This window comes from Pseudopodoces humilis, chromosome 2, assembly GCF_049639895.1.
Source record: "Pseudopodoces humilis isolate 2021_Gansu_Grassland_sample_001 chromosome 2, ASM4963989v1, whole genome shotgun sequence".
NCBI lineage: Eukaryota > Metazoa > Chordata > Aves > Passeriformes > Paridae > Pseudopodoces > Pseudopodoces humilis.
In genome coordinates, this window is record NC_142201.1 from 68,150,902 (window position 1) to 68,177,311 (window position 26,410).

The 26,410-nt window shown below is 39.5% G+C and overlaps 1 protein-coding gene across 1 annotated transcript in view; it reads right to left on the bottom strand.

Annotated features, from left to right (window-relative positions):
• Window positions 1–26,410, bottom strand: part of MTUS2 (microtubule associated scaffold protein 2) — a 170,097-nt gene that overhangs the window by 129,007 nt on the left and 14,680 nt on the right. Inside the window, exons 3-4 of the mRNA XM_088052304.1 lie at window positions 23,067–23,307; window positions 13,439–13,645 (exon numbers count right to left, since the gene is read on the bottom strand). Of these exons, the coding sequence (XP_087908430.1) occupies window positions 13,439–13,645; window positions 23,067–23,307 (448 nt within the window). The remainder of the gene's footprint in view (window positions 1–13,438; window positions 13,646–23,066; window positions 23,308–26,410) is intronic.

A 26,410-nucleotide genomic window follows, 5' to 3' on the forward strand; every position in this document is an offset into this window, starting at 1 on the left:
AAAGGTTTCTGTGTCTAGCCATATCATGCAACACAGAAATCTATCGCCACACTGCATCCCTTCAGCCAGCAGGCAATTTCTACAGAATCGGTGGAGCTGGTACTAGCACTACCATATAGAGAGGTTCTCCATATTTCTGCTAACTGGAGCTCTTTATACAGCTGTAAACAGATTAACCTTCCAGTGTATAATAATCTGTTGTGGGGGCTTTTTTAAACACAAGTGAGATATTTGAAAATGTAGGTTGCTTTTTATCTGTTATTGCTGGATTTCCCACTTGCACTCACAGTGGAAACACCTTGTCCCCAAGTTCCCTGGACGATATGAATTCCCAGCTGGTGCTGCAGCAGACTGCTGGAGACCTCTCCTTCCAAGGTCTACGGCGCTGACTAGACCTTATGAAGCCAATGAAAACAATTATTCAAGTCAGTATGAGTGCAAGTGATCCTTAAGCCCTTAATTACTCCCTGTACTTGTACTGTTTAATTCCCATGCATCACTCTGAGTCCTTGGAGAGTTTGTCTTGAAGACCTGTGCTGAAAACCCTCGTGGCTCATGGGCAGTTTAGGACTCCTGATGCAGGGTGGGTGCCAGGACCACCCACAGCTAAGCTGTCCCTTCCCATCTCTCAGCACTTGCAGATTGCTCTAACAATTTTTATACCATGTATCCATTTCCTTTGAATCACTACCAGAAAAACTGCTTCATCTCCAGGACAATACTGCAAAAGAAGCAAAGTGTAAAACCTAAAGTCCCCCAGCCCTTACCAGATGAACAATAATTTATAGAACATGATTGGTTCATGTATCTTTGCTAAAATGTTGCTAGAACTGAATAGTTAAAAATCTTCTAAGCAGAATAGAATGAGACAGAAGCGTAGTGTCAACTGTGGCTTATTTATCTCTAGGTCTGCAAGATAATGCTGAACAGAAGTGAAATTTATTATAACTTATATATATATAAGTTATAATATATATAATTATATATTATTATTAAATGTATTTATTCTAAGTGTAACAAAATGCTGTCAATAACATACAACTTGACATGCAGGAATATGTACTACATATTGGGGGACATAAAACACACTAAGTGCTGTACCGACCTAGCTCATTTTACTGCAGTAGGTTCCTACATCTCATGTCCCACTCTCAAGGCAAAATTGTATTAATATTATCAGGTCCATTGCCAAGCCAAGGACAGGGATCAAGCAAGTTGAGAGTGTTTGGCTCTCAGCTGCACTCCTGGTGCAGTGAAACCCCCAGATTCCGTGTGCTGCAGCTGCACGAGGTGAAAGGTCCGAAGGTACCAGCAGCTGGCTCTTCACCCCCACACTCACAGGCAGAGGCAGCAGCATCTTGTTAGCCACAGACAGGATTTGTGCACGCTCCCAGGGCTAATGTGACTGAGCACACTGTCCACCACAATTGGTTCAGCCAGCCTGCGCTACCAATGTGAGATACCAGCACACCTAGCCTGGCTCCAAGTGATGGGGCATTATGTCAGGCAGTGGGAGGATGTTGAGTTGGTGATGGAAGTTGCAAAAAATTCAGAAATCCAAGTCCAGGGAAAACCCTGACTTCTTTACAATCCACCCAGTGAAAAACATCTAAAAACTCCAGCAGAGCTTCCTTCCCCAAAAAACTTCCTCTAAAATACAGTGAGGTAAACTTGCAAATAAGCATACAGTATTTTCCTGGAAGCATTATCAAAGATAATTACATATACATTTCATTAGCTAATTACAAACTGCAAAAAAAAAAAAAAAAGCAGGGTGAAGCTTGGTGTCTGCTGTAATAGAGTCAAATGTTACCACTATTCTTATTTAGGACCAGTTTTCCAAATCATCACTGAGTGCCATGCAAGTGATGGGCAGCACCAATATGAAAGGGAGTTCCTTGTCTACAGCCATAAGAGAAAAACAGCAAAACAGAGATAGTGCACAGGCATATTGGAATCAAACACTAAGAGAATTGCCACATTTAAAGAGCTATAAATTGGCAATCTACTGTATTTTAGCAGGAAAATCACCCCAAATACGTGGCTATATGGGCAGGGGGAAAGTCATAAATTAACCTTGCTGCTTTGCTTCAACCCTGCCAAGATGCTTCCCACCACCCTGGCTAAGAGAGAAATCTCCTTACAACAGCTGCTGAGATACCACTCAGGGAAACATTTGCCATCAACCCAATTAAAAAGAAAAAGAAAATCAGAAATTACAGTTACAAAACTGTAGGCTCCACAAAAAAGCCAGTCTGATTTAAAATGTACCAGTCTTTGATGTTTTAGACTAGTTTTACTAAAAGTCTAAAAGTCTAAAAGTCTAAAGCTGGGCTTTTTTTTTTTTTTTTTTTATAAACATGATAGCTGGCATGTTTCAAAGTGGGGAATACCAAATGAATCGTAGCTGTGAATTGTTTACCATGACAGTCCACAGTTTTATCTTCCAGCTGTGACTGATAGCAAGCTTCTATCACTCAGTGAGCTGCTCAGAGGCTTTTCTCAATTAATCTGAATTTTTTATCTGCAGGTGCTTTTGATTCACACAATGGGTAGAGAGATGGCAGTTCAGGAGTGCACACATTCCCCAAAGCCATCACAACTGAGCTCCAGAGCAGAACTGTTGGTAAGCCATACATAATTCAGTACATTTCTTAGAGCAGCTATCGCTTTGCCAAAGAAGTGGGACTGACTTGTGTGCACAAGAGACAGTTTCTTAGCATCAGCTCTTTTTCTTTTAAATTTTCTTGCATCTTTCCTTCAGGTTTAAGCTTTTTTTAAACGACACCTTTTTAAAATACATCTTAGACATTTTTAGAACATACTTCCAAAATATTCTTTGGAAGGCATACAGAGACCATGACGCTACCTCTTATTCTTCTTTCCCACACAGTTTGACAGTGTACAGGCCTGTTCTGTATCTAAATTTACAAGCTGTGACAAGTGATAAATATCCTAATTCTAAAACACTATTGTGTACCTCTGAGACAATTAAAATTCCTTAGATACCTAGATGCAGTACATAATGCATTCAGTCAACATTAGAACATGCCAGAGAAAGAATGTTTTATCCCAGGACACATCCAAGCATCTAAAAATAGGCCTTCAGTTTAAATAAAAGTATTGCAATAACATTCATTGGGAAATCCCCTTTCCTCAGATTACAAAAGTAGTATTAATTTGTAGATTGTCTCTTGTGCAGTAAGAACTGAGCAGAAGAGTTTATAAAAAGCATCAAATAAATTATATATATATATATATTATAGGAGAAGAATTCTGGTTAAAATTGATGCATTTTTAATTCTCTCATTTAAACCCACAAAATCATACCATACACTTGAGGGCACAGACTGAACTCCAGCCTACACTATTCCATACAGTTTAGCAGCAGGGGAAGACAATACAAGAGTTTCTGAGGTTTGGCCATAAGTTGTTTTGATTGAGACATGCCGTTTTATTCAAAACTCAGCATTCCTCACTCAGTTTTGCTTAGTTTCTCTGGAGGTTGTGCATACCTTTCCAGGAATGGCTGGCAGGAGCACAGTGTAATTGCAATTGTGTGACAGACAGGAAGTTAACCACTGACTAAACTTCAATATTTCGCTATCAGGGCACCAGAAATGCACACTGTTTCCGAGATGCACGGCACTGGTACGAGGCAACTCATTTACCTTCATTTAACTTCATTCTCTGCTCTTAGTGGTGAGGTAGAAGGGTGTCTCCTGACTCTTCTCTGCAAATTAGAAGCTGTTTTCTTTCTTTGTGGTAGTTTAATTAAGGACTACAATGGAATTCATCTTCTTTGGGAGGCTTACTTTAAATAAGAAAACAAATAGAAAAGACTGGTGTCATGTTCAGCTGGAGAAAGGTTCGTGACACACAAAACCAAACTGATCTGGCCTCATTTTGTCTCACCGAGGTCCACTGTGCAGCATTAGTGCTGCTAGAAGTTGCTGCTGGCATCAGTCCAGCAGCTGGCTGGTGTATGCATCCATCTCCATTGTGTTCTGGTTTGCAGTTTTTACCTTTTTACATAGAAACATACACTGCTCAACTGCTCAAAGCCTAATGGCCCAACCCAGGCGGTGTGCACTGAAATAACAGTGCCCTTACGACTGGTGCATCAGCACACAGTGAGTGACGCGCCCCATCCTGAGACAAATACCACTGACACACCATCCAGTGTCAAGATTTATATGGGACAGCTCTTCCAACCAGGTCCAGCTCCCACCTCTGAATCAGGGCACTTTATTCTCTCATCCTAAATATTCATATTTCTGCATAAGTATTTTTGGCTGTTTAGCCTTCTGTGGTAGTGATGGCAACTTACATTGTGTCCTCCTTACAGAGGAGCAGATTGTGAAGTTGGGAAGAACGTACATTAAAGATTTACACCATGTAGCCCAGCTTAATTGACTCCTTGCCATAGGGAACAGAGAGTCAAAGGCTTGTTTGTAAGCCACAGAAATGGCAGCACCTTTCTCCTCCAACCACATCAATTCCACAGGTAGACCCTTAAAGCTGCCTCATGGGAAGCATACTATTATTTCTTGGGCTCATCTCCAAGGGACTGAACATCTGCTGCTGCTGCTGATGGTGGTGTCACTGACGTCTTGTGTGCCAGAAGCCCACAGTTTCTGATAACTCCCACTCTGGAGGAAATGACTGTGCAACTGTTCCTGTTTTATTCAGTTCTTGGTTACAGGGTCTCAGGCTGTCATTTTTCTGCCAGTGGTGGTTTTACTTGCTTCAGACTTTAGTCAGCTTTCTTACAGCATTTATATTAACTCTGGAAATCTCAGGTTGGGAGCCTATGGTCTCACACCTGTCACAAGACAAAGAACCACTACATTCTGAGCTGTTTACAGCCTCATGTAATCTTGTCCGGGCCTCTAGAGATTGTCAAGCATCAAGCCAGAAGGAAGCTGTTTAAACTGCAATTTTCAAGTTCTTGGATCACAGCTTACAGACTCATGGCAATAATGAAAGCTGCAAAAGATTCTATTCCTTCCTTTATTTCAGATATTCTTAAAAGCAACTGGAAGACTTACATAAATGACCTCAATTTTAACCTCTTTGGACTAGTTTAGTATGATGGAAAAAAATGTCCTGAGTGATATTCCAGTGCAACCTCTACATGGAAAAAGTTCTTCCTCTAAAAATAGTGCTGCACTCTTTTGGCTGTAACACTTCTCACGCTACTAAATTAGAATTCACAAGTCTTCTGCAGGATTCCTAATGGGATCAAAGATTAGAAACATCTTTGAAGTTTGTCTTCCTTTGCTCCACTGTTAATACATACCTGCACTAATCCACCATGGTTCTCCTCAACTAATCAGTCACTCTCCCTCCCAAAAGGGACAGTTTACAGGCTCTTTCCAAATCCCCATTTGTTTGTGTTCATTATCCACACTTCATTTTGCAAGAGCATACCATTTTGTTAATTGATTTTTCATGTTCTATAAGGAGGCCAGTTTTGTTTTCTGAAACCTTTTGGTCTAAATGTGATTTGCCAGTAATATTTACAGTACTTATAACTTCAGTCCTGTTTATTGCTGGTAAGGCAATTGGATTGAACTGTGCGTGAGACAGATTCACAGATTTTACTTTTGATTACAGCTATTAATAATATGGTTGCAAGGAGATCATCTCAGTTTCACTTTTTAAATTTGGTCCTTGTTGCAAAAGATCAAAGAAACACTGAACCTCAAGCTTATTTCCTTCTTGTTTAGGAAAACAAGATAACAGCCTCACTGACCTTAAGCAGAAATCATACAAGGGAAAACATAATTTAAAAAATCGTTTCAAAATTTGCACAACTCCAAACTGTGACACAGATGTTTTCCCTTGTCTCACTGTGACTCAAAGTTGGCTCATAACTACTATATAAAACTTCTTGTATCTTTAAATTAATACATATTTTTGGGGAAAAAAAAAGTAGTCTTTGGAAGAAAGCCTATTATCATAGAGTCTGTAATGATTTTTGTCACTGACAGTAATTGGTTCAGTCAGGCAACTGTTTGATTTACTTAAAGATTTCAAAGCCAGAAGGCCTCACTGGGCTCACTAGCTTCAACCTCACAGACAATACAAAATGCAGAACTGAACCAGAAGCAATATGTGGTGCTTTTTGAAGATGTATCTTTGTGGAGTTGAATGCATCTAGATTACCACAAGCTTTAATTTCAGAAAGCACAAGAACTGCAGATGAAGTCAATGGAATATGCCAGTGATGAGCCCCACAGCTAGACATCCAGAATTAAATCTTTTTAAATATTGATTTATAAACTAAAATAAAATGCATGCGAGGGACATGGTGAAGTAGAAAGTTTCTCAAAAGTCCTGCAAGGTCATACTTCATTAGTGGGAGACTATGAATATTTTAACTGTGATTCCTCTAGAAAGCAAGGGGGGGGGGAAATGAAAAAATTAGGAAAAACAAAAAAGAAAAAGAAAAAAGAAAAAGAGTAACGGATGAGCTCCCATTTCTTCAAAGCTTTATTCCTTAATTTTTCTCTGGGCTAAATTAAAAGATTAATCCATTTCAATGAATACCCACAGGGTTCACTTTTAAATGAGTATTTCCCCCCTCAACAGATAGAATAGGAAGATTAGAGTATGAAAAGGAGACAATTTATAGTGAGTTTTCTGTTCTTAAGAGGGGTTTTAATTCGGATGTGACAGACATGTTCCAGCTGCTGCTTGCCTTCACATTTTCAAGAGGACATTTTAAGTGCCACTGTAGCAAGTGCTGAGTGTCCCCAGAAAGACGAGAGTTGTGCTTGTGCCTGTTACTGGCTCTGGACTGACTGAGGCTTTTCCTTGTAAAATTCACACTGCACCGTCAACTCTCTTCTTCCTCATGTCTCTCTCACATCACTACCAGAGGGAATACCCTTCAGGATAATTGAAGAATAGATGTTTTAAAAAAATGTGATATAAAGATTGGGGAAAAAAAAAAAATATGTTTTAGATATAGCTTCACTGCTTTCTTTGCATTCCTCTAAGAAATTAATGAAGTTAATCATAGTCATGATCTCCTATTAACCAGGGAAGCACAAAATCAGCCACAGGACACCTTTAAAACAAAGAAGGGGCTGATGACACCTCCCAGTATAGGGGCACTGAGCAGGTTCCCACAGTCGCGACATTCACGACACTGATTATTGAATCAACATCTTCCCACAGAGTCAAAGGACGGAGACACCTTGGGTGTCTGTAATGGGAATAATCTTATCCTGGGGCAATGCCCTGCCTTCTCCAGTGAAACTGGTGTCTGGCAGCCTGGTGTGCAAGTGCTTTGAACTACTTTTTATCCTCTGCAGATTAAACACTGAGAGTCGCCATGACTAAATTAGGTGCGCATAATCAGCCAAATAATCCTGTGTGGAAATGGGCCAGGAAAGAGGATTTGTCACTATCTGCTTCTTCCTCGTCGTCCCGTTACCCAATACATGCACAACATTTGTACTCTCCCACCCCATTTTACGGACAGCAAAGTGAGGTGGATAATTTAAGCCACTTTTTAAAAGCCAGACAGAAATAAGTGCCAAAAACTGGAACTGGAGCTGCCGCGTATGAGCCAGGACAATTTTAGAACACAGACACAGAATCTCCCAGACTGGACTTCTTACACTAAAACCACAGATTTTATATGGCACTTTATAAAAATAACAAACACGATGATTAAGCACTCAAGTTGAGCTGGCATGAGAGCTTGGCAAAACTCTTTCAATAGTTCTTTGGTCATAAAAAGCAAGCTTTGCAGAATTCAGAGTTTCATGGATTTCTTCAGTTTTGACAAACTTAAGCTCAGCAAAACTGAAACCTCTTTAAATATTTCAGGTTGGCTTCTTTATATAAAAGTAATTCTGCATTTCCAAACCGGCTTGATCTTCCTGCCTCTACTTATTCATTACGAGGGGTGGTGAAGGTCCTCCCAGTGTGGAGCTGCTCCCCTCTGCTATGTGTTCTGATGGCCAGGGGAAGAGGTAATAATGGAGATAGCAAAGACATTATCTAAGCTATTAAAATAATACCACATTTAAAATACTGTTACAAGTACCATAAGCCCCTGAAATAAACAGCCAACTTACACCTCAGCACTGTTGTTTCAATCTCTACAAACAGAGAAACCCCTGTGCCCACACCCCCAAGTATTTGAACTTATTTTCTCCCCATCATTAGCAACTAGAGTATGAAAAGTAAATGCTGCTCAGTAAAGACAGCTAAAATGTCTTATAGACCTTGCTCTTCTTGGCTGGCACACTGCACTTTTCCAGATGCTTCACCCCACAAAGCTGAGAATCTCAATACTGCTCTATTTTAGTCCTATTCACAGTGAAATGATGGCATAAAGTGATTCTTCCATCAAGGCATTAATATCAGAACAAGATGAGAAGGAAAAAAAAAATTGAATTTGTCATGTAGAAAACTGAACAGAAAATCAGTCATAGAAATATGATTGGAAAGTATTTTCATGCAGGAAAATTCATATTTACATAATACTTATGTATTTAAGAACAACTGGTATACCTGTCTACCATGTGACAATTTTGAACGTTTTACCCATTTTGGAGGCAATTAGGATCTATTCTAGGCTTCTGTGCTCACTCTAATTTCTTCATTTCTCCACCCACCTGAATCTGACACTTTGACATTTTTGTTTGTTAGAATGGAAATTCAACATGTAGCAAGATCAAGCAATGCAAGGTCGAAAACCAGTGAGAAATATATATACTGAAGGAAGGATCATGGAGGTTTACATCAATAAGACATGCAGTTTCATTTTTCTGTAATTTTTAACAAAACAATAGCTGTCATGAGATACTAAAACAAGTTTTGAAATATTCATCACCATTTTCTTGTTCAGTCTCAAAAAAAATTGCTTCAGCACTCAGAGCTGTGGGTAGGTATTGAATAGCATTATGTCTTTTAGTCTAGCACGTCGACAGAGAAGAATTGCCTCTAACACTGTGCTATTGTTCTATTTAAAGAATCTTAAGCAAAAGAGATTTCATTACTTGAGTTGGAAGATTATTTAACAGACTAGTAGACCTTATGACTATGAAGTATTTCCCAACATTATACTGACATTCTTCAATTTGAACTCACAGCACTTAGCATACCTTAACTCATTCAAAACAATCCACCCTTCTTCCAATCCCCCACACATCACATTCTTCCACAGTGCTTGACAAACTCCTTCCCTCGTGGCACTTGCAGCAAGTTAGAGTCTATGCTGATGAAGCACACAGAGCTAATTGTGTGAGCAGGACATTCAGCTGACCACTCAAAATGCAGATACAAGCGAGAGGACTCTAAGCCCCTTAAACCAGTAAAACAGAAGTAAACCAGAATGTACACTCTGAGGATGGTGTAACCTCACTGCAGAATCACAAGGTAATACTGGGAATCTTGTACTGGGAACCACAGCTGTGGGCCTTTGGTGGATGACATGAACCTCTCATGCAAGTTTTATTGGGGCAGACAGAGGGAGAGCTTCCATACAGTGCATTTAAAATTCCAAAGGAAAATACACAAAGTATTTTGTATTAGTAAAGTATTTTACTAATACAAAAAGTTATACTTTTTGTTATTTATAACTTTAGTTATTACTAAAGTTATAAGTTGTTTAAATTGGAAGTTTTTCTTTCTGTTTACACAATTGTTTCTCTCTACTCCAAATCATAGTGGTTTCAACTTTAACATGACTTTCTTGTCATTCACTTTTTCTCATATCTTGCAGAATACATTCACACTCCTCTAAGACTGAAGTATCTCAATTTTTCAATTCCAGTCAATTTAGACCATAAACAAGCAATAGGTTTTTAGACATACAAAACCCCCTTTTTCTAAATAAAGAATAATGGTTTAAAATATCAGGCATTTTTTGAAAACCTTAAAAGTAGTACACCAGAGACGGGGCTAAATTTGAATTTTTCAGGTAATCTTGAACAAGAATATTAGTGGACAAACCTATCTGTGGCACAGAACAGATCTGTGGAGTACACACAGCAGGACCTGGAGCCGAACCTCAACCTGGGCTTTCCCAGAGCTGCCCCTTCAGTCTCAACACAAGATAGGGCAGCACCTCATAGGAGCAGGGCCCTGTTGCAACTGATCCTGGTTAGCAGCTGGTGGCAAGACTGTTGCTGTTGGCATGCTATTGGCAAAGAGGAGCCTGGCTGATAGTCAGAATCCCGGGATGGAACTCCAGGAAAGACCCGAGGACAAGCAGACGAGTACTGAGCAGTGTATCCTGTCTCACCATGGGAAAAGAGAACAGTCCCTCCGCTTCAAATCCAGTTAATTGAGTCCATCTGAATGGGTGAGGTATTGCCAGGAAGTTAACCAAGAAGCACAGCACAGGCTCCGTGCACATCCAGGCTTACTGCTTTTAGAGGGGTCACAGGAAGGGAGAAATCTGGTGAAGAGCAAAACTTCCACATCGCAGCTCCATTAACAAACTTCCCCTCAACACAAACATCATGTCTCCTTATTCTAAACAAGAGGGCTTTACTCCCTAGACAGAGACACTAGCTGGGACTTCTGAAAAGAAATGTGATTAGGCAGAACTAGCACCACAAGACATCTGGCAGAGGAGAGAAAAGCAAGAACAGGATCTCACCAGGGTCCCTTAAAGAATCACTGTTTATCCTAAAACACTCCATCCCTAAAATAAACCAGTGTTTTCATCTCACCTGCCACAGTCATTGGCTTTTTAGTAACCTACAATATGTCATGATTTTGAAACGAGCCCCTTGATTTACAACAGTAGCAGCTCCTCTATTTATAACAAATTCACACTTGTAAGATATTATCAACTACTTTTGTCTCTGTGACATGCAGAGATGCTGCTTAAATAGAAAATTGTGTTATGCGTGTTTGAAGACTTCTAAAGCTAGATAATTTTGCATTTTTCTGCCCTACTGAGCTAGGAAATTAACAGTAAAACTTTTTCTTGCCCTCCAGGAGACCTGATTTAGTCAAAGACACGATCTCAGGTAGTAGCTACAGAATCAGCTATTTATTTAATTTAAATAAAACTGTTCTTCCAGCAGACAGTGAAGGGATGAAATAATATGTCATGCTAAGATTCCTGAGCTAATACTTCTCCCCTACATCCTTTCTGTGCATGTTGAAGTGCACTGCTGCTCTGTGTTAAATAAGCAGCGGTAGAACGGAAAGCAACTAATTTGTGCTCCCTGGGTGCTGGGCAACTAATTTAACTCTTGCTGGCACATAGACTATAAATAGAAAAAGAAGGTAGAGTTTCATACCAATAACATTTCTATGAAAGTTAATAAACTAACAGTAAGGAAACATTTTTTCATCCTGCCTATCTGGCCCATGAACAGGAGTCCAAAGCAAGCAGGTGATGTTAGGTGTCACCTTGTTTCATGACTTACCAAGGGCTGGCACCAGATGTGCCCTCACCTGCTTGGCAGCACACCTTCTCCTTCCCTCACCTTTGTCCAGGATGAAGCATTATCCTTTTGGAACTAAAGAACAGACTTCTGGGCCAGACAGCATGTCACAGGAGAGAGGGCATGACACTTGGGAGGGGCTCATTCTCTTGCTCTCACATGGAGGTGGAGGGAAACCAGACAACAGCTTCCATGAGTTATCTAACTTGGCAGCAAGGGCAAAGTTATAGGTGCTGTTTTTCATCAGGTAATGGGCTGAGCTCATCTCTACATGAATTTGTACAAGCAGAACACTTCCCCTGGGTAATTTCCATACCCATCAAAAGTGATCTTGAAATATGCACAAGCTGGTCACAACAACCTGATCCCAACACTAAAGAGCACTATCATCCTCAGCTGAGTCAGCTGAAACCAAATGCTTTCACATCCTTCCAGTGATTGGAATGTGGTTTCACTTTTTATGGGCTTAATGTACAAAGATAATACAAAAATACACCAGAATATATAAATGAAATCAATTTCTTTCTAGGGACCTGGAGAATCAGATTTAACTTTCTATGTCTGAGGTTGCTAATGCTTCTTCCACAGTTTTTTTTTAAATATAAATAAATTGATTTAAATTCAGCAGCTTGGAGTATTTTGTTTTTAGATTTGTATGAACCTGTATACATTCAGTGTGTTCAAGGATAGTGCTGTACCTACAGATGCCATTTTTTTCAGATTCCCACCTGAAACTGCTAAACAATATTACTTGCAGAGACGTAGTTTAGATCTAATCAGATATCAGGTAATTCTGTCCTTAACACAGGTTTTATATAAATAAAGACTGAAAGATTACAACACCAGATAAAAGGAGAAGTTTTCCAAAGGCATAAATGTAGGGTAAAAGCACAAAGTGAAAGGGGTTGGCTAACCTCAAAGTAAAGTTTATTAGGAAAAAACCAAAAATGAGTGATCAGTCCAACAGTGAAACAAGATACAAGCATGCTTGGGAGCATTGGAAAAGTTAAAAGTCCCTAAAGACATTAGTCTTTTGCATTTCAATCACCCCATGTTAAGGGGAAAGACAAAATCCTTAGGGTTTTAAACTATATTAATTGTATTTATTGCAATTAATTTGAAATTAATACAAACAGTGAAAGATTCAGGAGCCTGCAGCATCTTGTCTCCTCTGCTGCTTCATGTCACCTGGCAGCCCTGACTGCTCCCCTCCTGGGCTGATACCACTTGCTTTGATATTGACACAGTTTAGGCTCAATCCAGTCTTCAAAGAAAAATGGGCATGAAAATCCCTCAATCCCCCTTTCTGCTCTGAGCCCAAGGAGTGAACACATTTCCCAAGGACTGCACAATCCAGTGGGTATTATTTTCTACTTAACAAAATTAACAGCCTCTACAGAAAATAGGGATTGTTCAAAGTCTGGTAGATGTACTATGATATCAGTCCTGACCCCTTTCATATCACTGGCATTATTTGATCAATTTTCTAAACTAAATTTATTATACTGAATATTAAGAAGCAGAAGAAAATTAGATGCAAAAGACTATATCTCTTATTTTAGATAATATTTGTCCTGTTCTGTATTGGCTGCCATTTACTTGCCAAACACAGTTCACTCTGTTTATTTACAGTTTCAGCTTGTAGGAAGGGATGTTCCAGATTAAAAAAAAAATACAAGAAAGAATGCCTCAGATTCGCTCTTAATGGAATTTTCTCCATAGCAGGGAAACAACCTCTTCACCATTCAGGCCCTATTTATCTGTTACTATTAATATTTTAAATAGTTGTTAGAATTTAGTGATTGTTTATTAATACTTAATAATTATTATTACTACTTTTAAACCACTGGGCAATCAAGATACCAAACCAAAGTCAGTAGCACAAAAGAGATTAGCTAGCACTGCACAGATTCCATTAGTCCTGAACTATGTGGAAACTACAGTCTGGACAATCCTGGAACACACATGTTCACTATCCCCCCAGAAAGAAGAACACCTTTGGGACTTACGGTTGGTTGTCCTGCTCTGGTCACTCTGAGCGCTGTCGTTTGACTGGTTGCTGGAGACAGAGGACACACTGGAGCTCCTGACAAAACCAAATGCGGCCAGCTTAGCTGCTGGCAACCGTGAATAACCTGGAGGACGAAGTCCAGATGGGCAGGGCTTGGGGAGATTTGATTTTGCAGCACTTGGACATGATCCTTTCTTAAGATCAACTGAAAGAAGGAAAAAGAATGAAATTTTTGTTAAATAAATTAACTGGGAGGTGCTGACCATTACCTGTATCTCCCAGCTACATAAAGGCAGCATTAAGACTGAACACAAGTTTTAACGACTGATCAGACTGCAATGATGTCTTATTCTGTGCTGCATTGAAAAGATATTTGGTGGAAAAATTACAAGTCACAATCATTTTTAAAAGGTGAAATGTGTCAAGTACCTATGGGGCATAACTCAAACTTCCAGCCAGGTAACATAGTCCAACATTGGTACAAATTTCTTTCAATGTTACCTTCTTCAATGCTGTATCACTTTCTAATTTTGCATTTATTATGTGCCAATTAAAAAAACTCACAGAGACAAACACGCTATGCATAACCTCCAATTCTGGAAAGTATTGTAGATCAGCAACAATCCTCTTCAAGTACACAGGACTTCTTTGTATTTCATCAAAGAAAACACTTCCTTGAAGTATTTCTTTCAAATTCTACTAAAAAAATTTCCCTTTTCTTGTGCCAAGCCTGGGAACAAGGACATGACCTGTAAAGTCCTACTTTTTTAACATACCACTGGCCATTTCCAGTGATGGACTTCTCCTTGTTAAGACATCAGCCCATGTGAGAGACATCCACCAGGTCTCAGGCAAGTGCCAGTAGAAGGTTTTTAACACCTGAAGTTAGACCACAGCAGCAGTTCAGCTGTGGTGTCTGCCTGTGGTTACAAACCACTCATCTGTCTTCAGCTTCTGTCCCAAGCTCTACTCTGCTGCTCTTGCTCAGGTAAATTTTACTAGGCAAATACAGAGCACAGGTTTAAATATTCCTCTTTTCCTTCACAGGCCAAAGGTCCATGATCATGGCAGTCTTGCCTTCAAGGTCAAGGACCAAAGATTTTGGTTGGAAGGTCTGAATACCAAGTGACTCCAGACCTCAAGTATACAAAAATTTGGACAAAGCTTCCTAGATTTGAGAATACCAGATTCCTGTTGCTTGTGGAATGCTGTGCAGCAAAAATGCATATTTTTTAAAAAAAACATTAACAACACTCCCCAAAACCTGATGCTAGAGTGTTTAAGCGGGACCAGCAGGATAGGAGACAAGGCAGCATTAAAAGCTATCAATGTGTTCTGCCAGAAAAGGCCACAAAGTCACCCTTTCTCCTTTCTTATTCAGTGAACACTATTTGTACACTAGCCTGACACAAACTTCAAAGGAAGAAGTGAACATTCATAATATAAAGAAAAATACAAATTAACTGCACAGTAAGAATATGGTCATATTATTACAGTATTTAATTCTTTTGTAAACTATGTAGGTCACAGCCTTATTAATTTTAATGAAGCATTTCACTTTGAGAAGACTTTAGAGAAAACAAGATTAACTCCTTTGAGCAGTAAAATGTTACAGGGATTTTGAAAGATACTTGTGTACCTCATCACAATACTAATGTTAAGCTTTGTTTAACGTAACTGAGCCTTTACAGAAATAGGTGAAACACCAAGCTGAAAAGAGTTTTGTTCTCCTATGAAACACATTCCTATAAAGATGTAAAAAAATGCTTCTTGCTCAACAAATAAAACAATTTATATACTCCTGACTCTTAAAAATGCATTTCTGTACCCACTTTTCCCAGGCTGAGGCTTTTATTAAGACTCAAGGAGGTGGATGTCTACCTTTGCCAGCCCAGAGAAGTACATGCTGTGCAGAGTAACCCAGATAAAAATAACTAATATCTATAGTGAGCAATAGAAGACTGCTAAAGTCCCCATTCACTTTTCTGGCACCAGCAGAGGCAATTTTGGACTATGATCCTGAATGTGGCTTCATTTGGACACTGTGAAGAGGGGCTCAGAGGCAGCCATGGGTTCCAGGTGCAGGTGAAGGGCAGAGCAGGCACATTAGCACAGAGAAGACATAACCAGTGATGGTCACCCTCAGTTTTTTCCAGGTTTGTGCAGTGCTGCTTTGACAGTGGCCTACTACAGCTAATTTATGGTTAGCTGCAAAGCACCCAGACTTCTTCCCTACTCACTGCAAAATATTCCATGTGCTGCATCTGGGACAGGACCAAGCCCAGGCACCCTCCAGGTCTGAAGCCAAGTACTTGTGGTGAGCAGCTGCAGGTGCAAGGAACCTGCCCAGCTCAGTGGCAGCAGGGAGAAGGTATTGGGCTGTCTCTCGTGGGTTTTACAGGTTTCCAAAAAATGCACCTAGACTACATAAGCTGAGGTTTCTTTTTCTAAAGCATCTCTGAAAACTTTAGAGAAAACTTACGTGGAGGGAGAGATATTTCCATTTTACAGCAACAAACTATAAATATCACAGACCTCCTGCAACAAAATAGGGGAAATTCCACTGGGACAGTGGGATAAAGTTAGAAATGGCTTTATTCATTTCAGACATGCATGGCCTAAGGCAGTGTGGCTCACCTGGGACTCCCAGGTCCCCAGCTCAACCACAGGGATGCCCACATCAAGCCCCCAGACTGATTGTTCTCTGCACACTCTCTGCTCTGTAACTGAGCACAAGTGTCACTGAAAGAATTTCCTTAAAACCAGAAGGGTTTTGGTGACAAACTGCCCAACCATCTTTACTTTTCCTTCAAAGTCATTCTTCCAGACATGGGCAGAAGAGTCAGTGTTTTTTTCTCATACTTTTTTTGTGTGTTTCTAGTTTATAACTTCAATTCAAATTCTCTCTGAACTAACAATATTTTGCATCTTGAACTCATCATTATCCTTAAATTATTTTTCACTTTTCTTCTTTGTAATCCAGTTCCTCTGTACCATGAGGACCTGGGGGCAGGACATTATCCTCATTAGGGATTCATTCAAATCCTTAAAGCTAAGTAATTTTGTGTATTCTTTCTCATTAAAATACATGAGACATCAGCCTATTGTATGCATTTTCTATTCTAAACATCATCAAGTTTTGTCATGCATGTTTTTTGCTTTATTTCTGTTCCTTAAAAGTATAGAAGTACTCCTGCAAACAAGGTCTGTGAGTTCAAAACAAAAGTTATTTTAATGAGCAGCTTTTATTTTAATAAAAATCTGCCAAAATAAGCTTAAAAATCTTTCTAGTTGTCTCACTGCCTGAATTAAGTATTGTTGTCTGTATGCACACAAGTGATTTTCTATGACACTTCAAGCTGTTCCCATCCAGAAACATAAAAACATTTTGAGTTGACACAAAGTAGATGTGCCTGGGGAGACTTAATAAAAGTCTGAACTTCACTTCTTATGCGTCCCCACTGCACGCAGAATTGCATCTTCGTGCATGGGTAAAAAGCAACTTTCATGTAACTTCTCTGTCAAATCTGAAAAATGTTTTAGCTGAAATGAATGAAAAATTAAAGAAATGAGTTATACAGATATCTTCTTATGAAGAAGTGTAGCAGTTCAAGATGTTAAAACTCTGTAATTCAGGGACTTTTGGCAAGTCTTTGTTATCTGGTTTTTTATCTGGTAGGGTTTTTTGTTTTCTTTGCTTTCCCTTTATTTTTTATTTTTTTTTAACCAGCATTTCTGTTAAAACTTTAATCATTAGATGTCATTTTCTCTCACTTACTGACAATCTGAACATCACTATTCTCATTTCATATTGGGAAATCTGGGGTAAAAAACTTACCTCCAATGTCACCACATCAGAGATAATACAAGCTGAGTTAACCCAGCTCAGAGTTAACCCAAACACTGGTATCTTTGCAGATTAAAAACAAATCACAAAAGTGAGATACCTAGTCTGCCACTACCTTTGTGGTTTCCCTGTATAGACATAACAACTTCCCTCTGAAGAAGAACTGAGGAAAGGGGCTTTGAAACAGAGGCTTTAATGATTCACACCTAAACAGCAGTGAGCAATTTGGGCCCAGCTGCCCTGATGGTCTCTCATCCAAATACTGTCAAGTCTAGGACAGTTCAGTTCTGAAGGCCAAACAGTTGTCACTGCAGAATATTGATTAATTTCTGAAGGGTCAGTCCACCGTCATATGGTAGGAAATGCTCACCTCCTTGTGATTCAGATTTAAAAGCACCAAAAAACTGCTCTGTGCCTTCCCAGCTCCCAGGCAAACCAAGGCTGGTTAGCACATTCTCAACACCCCAAGAACTTGTCATGTCACAATTCATTCAAGCTGCAAATGTCCGTGTTCGCTTGGCAGCTAACGTGAAAAGCATGGCATCCCTCAAAAACCGTGCAGCACAGGAATCATCTGTGCGTGAGTCCCACTCATTGCACTTTCCACTGGCAGCCCAGAGCAGCCAGAACACTTCTCTACACTGGAGCTTCATCTCATCTGTCCAGCTGCTGCTCACTGGCTGCTCAGAAGGGCTGTGGATGTCCAGCCAGAGACAACCCTTGCCTCTCACCAGGAAGGAGGCAAGGTAGGAAATATTTACTTGCTCCTACACCCAGATTGCTCCACATACTGTTCTTATTAATGACAGCTTGGCACCACTGTCATAGAGACAACCCTTCTGAAATGATGAGGTTTAGTTCCTTGAAGACACAGTAACTGGAGCAGAGAGGTGGCAGATGGTGATATCTCAAGTAAGATGACAATGTCCTTAAAAAACTCATGAGGAAGTGTGTGTGTCCCTTTGCAACTTAGTTTTTATTTTTTTAAAATGAAATTCAGTCAGATTGCACTCTCGAAGAAAAAAGAGAGTGCCAACTGACAACACTGCAGGTTAGTGGAGGACAGAGAACATTCTCCTCTCCGAACTATTCCACTGTCCCTCTTTCCTTAAATGTTTAAGAAGCTTGCCAGTTCAAACTCACGTACCTCAGACTGCAAGTACTGACAGAGCTGGAGTAGTAGTAAGGCAGCATTTCAGGAAGTGTCCTCAAAACCTCTTTTCTATCATCACATCTAATTTACATGTTCAATTAATAGGCCACTCTTGGGTTGCTTATTCCTGAGAATAAACATGAAAATAAAGCTTTCCTGCTGGGAGAAAGCTGTGTACATGTTGTGGCATTTGAGATGAAATACACTATACATATGCAAAGACACAAATAAATGCATATATCTGTGTCTGTCCAAGGAATGAGAAATATTGCAGTCTTGAATTATGGGTAAATTCTAACTTCAATGAAAGCTGACTTGCTTAGAAATGAGAGGAACAGCTAGACCCTCGGGACTGACAAGTTTAATACACAGAGAGGTGATAAGGAAGTAACATTTTATTAACTCTCTATGTGAGAAAAAAATACCCTAAACACTGCTGAAAAATGTAGAATTAAGTTAAATTAATGAGCATAATTAAAGTGAAGTTTTAATGATGAGATCTCTGTTACACTTTTCAAAATCAGACATTAATTCCATCAAAATAATCAGCTAATGAATGCAAATCCTAACACACTTGCTTCAAGAAGTCTTTATAACCAAGGAAAACATATTAATATTTTACATGTTATAGACACAGTATGCTTCAACGCTTGTTTTGAATTACAAGTTTCCCATAGAAAGAACAGAGTCTATTTGCATAAAAATAAACAAATATTAAGCTTTCAGAGACTCCATGGCACCTATATCATAATTAAATGACTTCTTATTTTACCTACTTTACAGAATGCTTTTTCTTACAGTCAGGCTGCTTGTCTGACCCACCTGAGGCAAAGCATCCCTGAAGGAGCAGCACTGCTTAATGCTACCATTGCCACCACATGTCCTATACTCTACTGATGAAGAAGGATTGTTGATCTAACTACACTTTAGGTATCACTTAGAGGTTTCACTTGAGGGAGCACTCATCATTATTTTACTTTCTACTTGGCGTAACGTAAAACTAACAAAACCCTTTTTAAAGCACTTATAATACTTGCAGTCCATCACAGCAGTTCAGGGATTTAATTATCAATTATTTCAGAGTCAGTTTTATGAGGATTAGTATTGTAACATGGGCCAAACCACTCAGCTTATCAGTGCTGCTTAACCAGACAGCTGTATTATGAATGGTATGGCAAAGGGGAATAAAATCCTCATTATGAGGCACTGCTGCTGTCCTCGATACTGTGCCACAGCGATTTCAGTTTAAAAGTCCTGCACACTTTGTCACGGGATAGCAACTGGCTAGATCCTTCTGTTACCTCAGGGCAGGACTGCTATCATTAGGATTGGAAACTGGATTAAAAGCTCAGGATCAAGCTGCAAGAGATGCTGATTAGCAATCTTGAAGGCAGGCCTGGTATCCCTGACAGAAAAATACCCCTCTAGTCCCTAGCTGCTTTTGCTGAGGCTACCCTAACTCTCACACCCCACAACACCCATGATCAAGCCTTACTGGCTCTGCATCCCAGGTGCTGACCACATGCTCATGCATGTCATTTGCTCGTGTTTGCAGACTCCATCAAAGCTGTGTTTAGTCTTGTTTTTCAAATAGTGCAGCAGAACCAATGATGCAGATCAAATATACTGCAAATAATACTACAGCTAACAGCCAAATTAAGGGAAAGTGGTTGAAAATGGCATTTGGTACCTTAAAACAGATGGATAAAAGGTGTTTGGACCTACTATGAGCCCCTCCAATTAACACCCCAACACCTCCGGCATGCCAGGGGTTGCTGTCCCATCCATCCCCTCCACAGCAACCAGCAACACATCTCTGGTCTGCATGTGTGCTCTGCTGTGGATACAGGCACAGGAATCAGTCCTCTGATGCCTCTGCACTCCTATACCAGTCTTGTCCTACCTTCTGTCACCTCTGCCTCTTTCATGAGCAACTCATTCTTCTTGAAAGGAATTATTTAATAGGAAATTAATTTAATAGGAAATTCTTTAAAAGGAAGTATTAAAGACAAAAAGTCTGGTAAGCTGACCTATGAAGTTATACATTGCTGAGAGGAAGATTAAGTCATTTGAGGCATACATGGAAAAATGTTTTAGTCAAGGAAAAGGTGATTATAAGAAAATCTTGAATGGATCATTGGGAAATAAAATACCAAAAATAAATGAATGTAAAGAAACAAACATAAGATTTCAGAAGTACATGAAAGATAAGTAAGAGGAGGCATTAAACCAAAGGAAAACAATGAAAAGTACTTTTCAACAGAAAAAGGTATTGCAGAAAAATTAAACACATTCTTCATCTTGCAAGGAAAATGGAAGGCGAGATGCCAGAGGTGAAACCAATGTGTCCTGAGGTGGACAGTGAAAAACTGGAGACATTAGCAACCTCTTCAGAACAAGTCCTGTGTAATTTAAAATCCATAAAAACAGTCAGAGCCCAAATACCAGATCAGACACACTTTGGGGTCCTGAAAGAGATGATAGACAGATTATTGGTCTACCAGGAGTTATCTTTAATACCCTTTCTGAAACAGCGAGGTATAAATAGACTAGAGAGAAACAAGCAAAACAACAGTTGTAGGAAGCAAATTATGGAAAGCCATTAATTAAATTTGACCTCCAAAGCAGGAAAGGTCCAAAAAATAATTTGTGATTAAAAAAAAAAAAAAATTAAAAATATAAAAAATAACAAAACCCCACACTTTTGAGAAACATGAAAACGTTAAGAAATATAAATTTAGTGGAATAGAATCACAGTAACAGCTCATGCAATTTAAACCAGGACACTTACATACACAATTCCATGTACTGGCTTTTTTTAAAGGCAGTACTACAAACAAAAAATGGGACTGATAGGGTGATCCTATTTGGATTGTAGAATGTCACATAACATAGGAAGATAGTAAATGAATACATGCAAGACAAGCTCCCATATGTATTAAAAGTGGCTAAAGAAAAGTCATGTCTGCTAGCATCAATGATGCAGGATAATGTAGAAAATGGATAGGTGATGGATGAATAAAAATGAAGGCTGTATTAATTTCTGAGGTTCAGAAAAAAACATTTCTTTGAAAATGGATCCTGTTTGCATTTTCTCTCATATCTATCTCCCAAACTGGTTCCTGTAACACAAGGGCTTACCCTACTCATATCCTGAACTCACACCCTCTTGCAGTTTCATTTAAATGGAAATTATGATCCAATTACTTTCTGCACCTGGATTCCCATGTTCAGTGCTGACTGAACTCAAGTCACAGGGCTGAAATGGTATTTACAACCCAGCCTGCAATCCTGGGGAGTCTCAGAAGTAACATACAGCTGAGTTTGGTCAGCTTCTGTTAATAGCATCAGCAAAGATAAACTCCAGATGCAGGGCCAGATAGTAAAGGAGACTGGCAAGAGGCACCATATTACAGAGAACCTTGATTTTCTGATAAACCCCAAATCCTGTCAACCTGTATTACTGATGCTGTCCTCTCAGGGTAAAGTCAAGATGCTCTGGTGCATTTCCATTCTAATTTTTTCTAAATTTCTCCTGCTTCTCAGTATGGAGAAATAGATGCTGGGGAGACACAGTAAGAGTTTTCAAATACCTGCAAGGGGGAAAAGACCCCACAACCACTCCAGATGAAAGAAAAAACAAAGTGTAACAAAGGGTGTTAGGCAAAACACAAGGGAACACTTTTAACTTGGAAATAGGTAATGCATTGGAGTAGTCCTGCTTTCAGAGGCTCCAAGATCTCATATTGAAGGTTTTTATAAATAGCTTCTCATGAACAGGTTAAATAAGCATACGTCAGAAGGAATCCCATCCGGGGCCAAGAGGAGGGATCATATAACCTTAAGTCATGAATTAACTTTAGCCCTTATGACCATTTTTAATAATCTCTGCAGTGTTCTGGGCTGTTAAACAGCTGCTACATTTCACTGGCAATGACCGATTTTCGGTTGTCTCTGAACTTGCTTCTGTTGAAATGTGCATTTTTTAAACCTCCACACTTTTGCAGGCTACTAAGGAGTGTCTTGTAGAAGTAATTACTGTCTCTTTCTTGTGATATTTCTCCTTCCAGCTTTTCTTGTGCTTTTCCCTCCCCTGTAATTCTGCCCAGGGTCATGCTGAGCTGGGCAGTAGCTAGGAAGATAAAGGTATTAGAAGTGTTGTCTCCAAAGAGGTGTACACCAGGCCTTCAGAGAATCAAGATCTCTGCTGGCACATTTGAACACTGTCCAGGTTTTCAGAGTACAACATGGTGGGGAATGTCAAATCCAGACTGAACAGGGGGTCTTCATGACAGAAGAAAATGTCCCATTATCTTCCCCAGAACAAATCCAAAGATTTTTCAGCATTTACAAGGTGGAGGAAGATAAAGAGGTGAAAAATGAGAATTATTTTTGAAAACTATTCTCTTTCTTTGGCAATGACCTGCTAAACAACCTTTGGACAAGTCCCAGACTCCCTAGTCAGCCTTGCTGAAGGATAAAAAGATGCACCTCAAAGAGTGCTGTTGGAGCTTTGTAGTATCAGGTCAAAATGTTGCTCATTTTGCAATTTTTTTGTCTCCAAAAAGAAAAGGTATCTTAATGGTGACTGGAGTAAAGGGAAAGGAAGGAAAGGTCATTCTTTACCTGAAGCATCAGGATGGTAGAGGCTGGGAGCACTTGTTATTTCTCCTTGCTGATGGAGACAACTCGCTGAGGATCTTTGACTGGCAATGAGAATCCTGCTCTTGGCAGAGGGCAACCTGGACACCGCACCCAGCCCTAACTGTGGCTTCAGGATCATGGCAGATCGGTAAAAGCTTGGTGGCACCTCATAGTGACTGTACGGTGGAGGGCAAAATTCATCCTTCGCAGGCCTGTCCCCAACCTGCAGAGAAATCAACAACACAGATATTACACAAGAAATCAATAAACCCAGACAACATGGAGCTCCAAATTGCTTATAAAGGCTAAATTTCCCAGGTTCTTGTGAATCTAGTCTTCAGAGCACTGCAAACTTTCCAAAAGTTATGAACTGCTCTTCAAGGATATGCATATTACACTCTCAATATGCAACTACACCCAAATAAAGAACTGATGCCTTCCCCAAAAGAAAATGGACAAATGAAAGACCTTCAATTAATGAAAATGAGGGTACTATTAAGTCATGAAAGGCTATATTATTTACAGACGTAGATACACTAAGAGAGTGTGTAAGTGGAACTTTTGTTAAAAGTTATTTAAAATATCCTTGCCCAATTCTGGGAGAAGTTGGTTTTAACTTAGATAGCTAAAAATAAAGCTGGAGGTGTTTTGGGTACATTTTATCAGAGAAACTGTACTGCCAAATAATTTCTGTGACAAAAAAAGCCTCACAGTATGTTCTCACTGCAAAATGTTCATTGTAATCTGTCCTTCTCTAGTTCCCGGAAAGACAACTGGTTGTGGACATGAGCACACTTCCCTAACTTATGCTTTCAGAGGCCTGTTGAATATTCCAAATCAGAGCTATAAAACCCATCTGCCCGTGTGAATTGGAGAAAAAAAACTATCGGATTTGCAAATGTGAAACATTTACTATTTATCACAAATAGACGCTGCGTTGTTAAAATCAGTGACAAAAATCTCTCAGTATTTTAATGGGCATTTACTGTAAGAACAGCAGAATGAGTCCCAAGCTGCAAGTATTTCCAGCTCATAGCTGGCTCATAGCACTGAGCTTGCACTCGAGGAATGACCTGGTTCCATGATTCAGCCCTTGCGTCTTTGTGCATTCAAGCTGGGCTATGACTCCCATCTTTCTGTGCTGCTTCATGACTCAGGACAAGAGTGCAGAGTTTTCATCTCTTACATTTGCAAAGAACAGTTTGCTCTTCTGAGTAGAGTCCAACTTCTTCACCATTTTCTTATAAAAAGCAGTATCATCATAATGTAGAAAGGACCTGTGAATATTTTCTCAGTCATCCCATTTAGGCCATGGGAAAAGAAAAAAAAAGCACAGGAAATAGAAAATCTGAACTAAATTTCTTTAAAATTAATCAAAAAGTGCCACAGGCTACCTAGGAAGAAATGTAACTGACAATTAATTAAGTCTGCTGTAAGTTATGATGCATATAATATGCCAAATCAATTTCTATTTAGCAATTATAAGCATTAGAATATGCACTTCAACATTGGCTATAAAAGCTTTGATCCTAGCTCCTTCAAGAGCTTTAATCCTAATTTAGCAAATCTTTAATATGCTAAGAGACAAGATTGGCCTTAAACTATGAAATATAGAATGTTTGAGGCCTTTGCACAGGAACTAGGATGGCAGATGCAACAAACATTGAGCTTTATAGTTTTGCCCTATATTTTTTCCTCTGTTTGCAGTCCTATTCCCTGTCGTTAGATCTTTCTCTTTCCTTTTTTATTATACTCCTGTGACCTATTTTAAGTTAGGATGCAGTTTTTTGCTGTATAGTATGAATGATTCTGTAGGCTTGGACTGCAGATGTTTAGCTTCTTACTTTCAGCTTCTAGACATGAGATTGTTTTTGTGGATAAGCCTCAGTTATCTTCTGTCTCCCTGATAAATTTATTTCTATCAGATTACAATATGCATACTATCATTTCATATTTAAATGAAAGTTAAACACCAGTGCCAAGTATTTCAGTGTAAGGAAAAGAGAAAATCTTTACATATAGAAAATAAGCATTTTTAATAAACCGTGTCAGTTTATTCAAAACTTCTCTCACCCCAATTCTTTTTCTTTATTGACAGTATGCTAGGAGTAACAGAGAAAGGCAACAAACATGGACACAAAACCAATAGATCACAAGCATAAAACCTCAAGCTGAGAGAAGTGAGAAGGACTTAGAATAGAATAATTTAGATTGGAAAAGACCCTTAAGATAACTAAGTCCAACTGAATTTGCCCAAATATCTCTCAAGAATCAGATGCTATTTTTTGAAGATCATAGTTTTGAAGGACATAAACTTGTTATGAAGATACACTATTTCTTCCTTTCTATTTAACTGTGAGTCCGTGAAAGGTAAAATTCAACTGGTCTCAATAGAATTGTATAAAATTATTGCCATTTTAAAGTGCTTCAGAAAGATATGGATTAGTATGATCCCTGCTAGCACCCTGTACTGGATTTTTGTATGAGGGACTTCTAGGAAATGATCTATTGCAGCCTGACCACCAAGAAGGCCAGCCCAGAGTTTTCTTCTGTGGGGCTGTCTCCTCATTACCCATAGACCCATGAATGAATTTGTTAGAATGAGCCAGAAAAGTTTGCAACAAATACTTTGAGAATACAGGAATTTCCGCAGGCTGTGTATTCCTGAGCAGAGCTGGCAGCGTGGCCAGCAGGTACAGATGCCCAACGCTTTCCTTCATGTTACTTTGTTTATAACATCATCAAACACTAATGCCTCGAGGAATAATTTGTTTGTCAAGTGCCTGCTTCAGGCAAGAGTTTGGGAAAAGAGTTGGAAACATCAGTTCAGGCAGTTCAAATAACAGGATCAAGGGGAGAAAATTTTGTTTTCACTATATATAAAACGACTCCCCTAACTCCTTTTTACTTCAGCAGGCTTTTTGTTTCAACAGACTTTATTCCATCCTCTCTGGAGCACAATGATGTCTGTGCTGGGGAACAGACCCAAAGAGGAGGTTGAACAGGGCTGGCACAGTCTTGGTGAGGCAGGCAGGAGAGCTGGTGATCACCAGACCTCCTTACAGGCCCTCACCAGATCAGGGCTCCTGGTAGCAGCCATAAAATAGTGAAGAAAATGGCCAGTGACCACTCTCTGACAGTGCACAGACTGTACTTGTACAGGTAAACTCAGTCTGCACTCCAGGCTGATCCATGCTGGTCCTTGAGAGCAGCCTCTGGGTGAGCGCGCTCTGGTAGAGCTGGATCCTGAGCTGGAGCATGCTCCCAGTCCAGCAGTACAGACAACCTCTCCTGAGCCTTGGGGCCATGCCATCCCACTGTTCAGT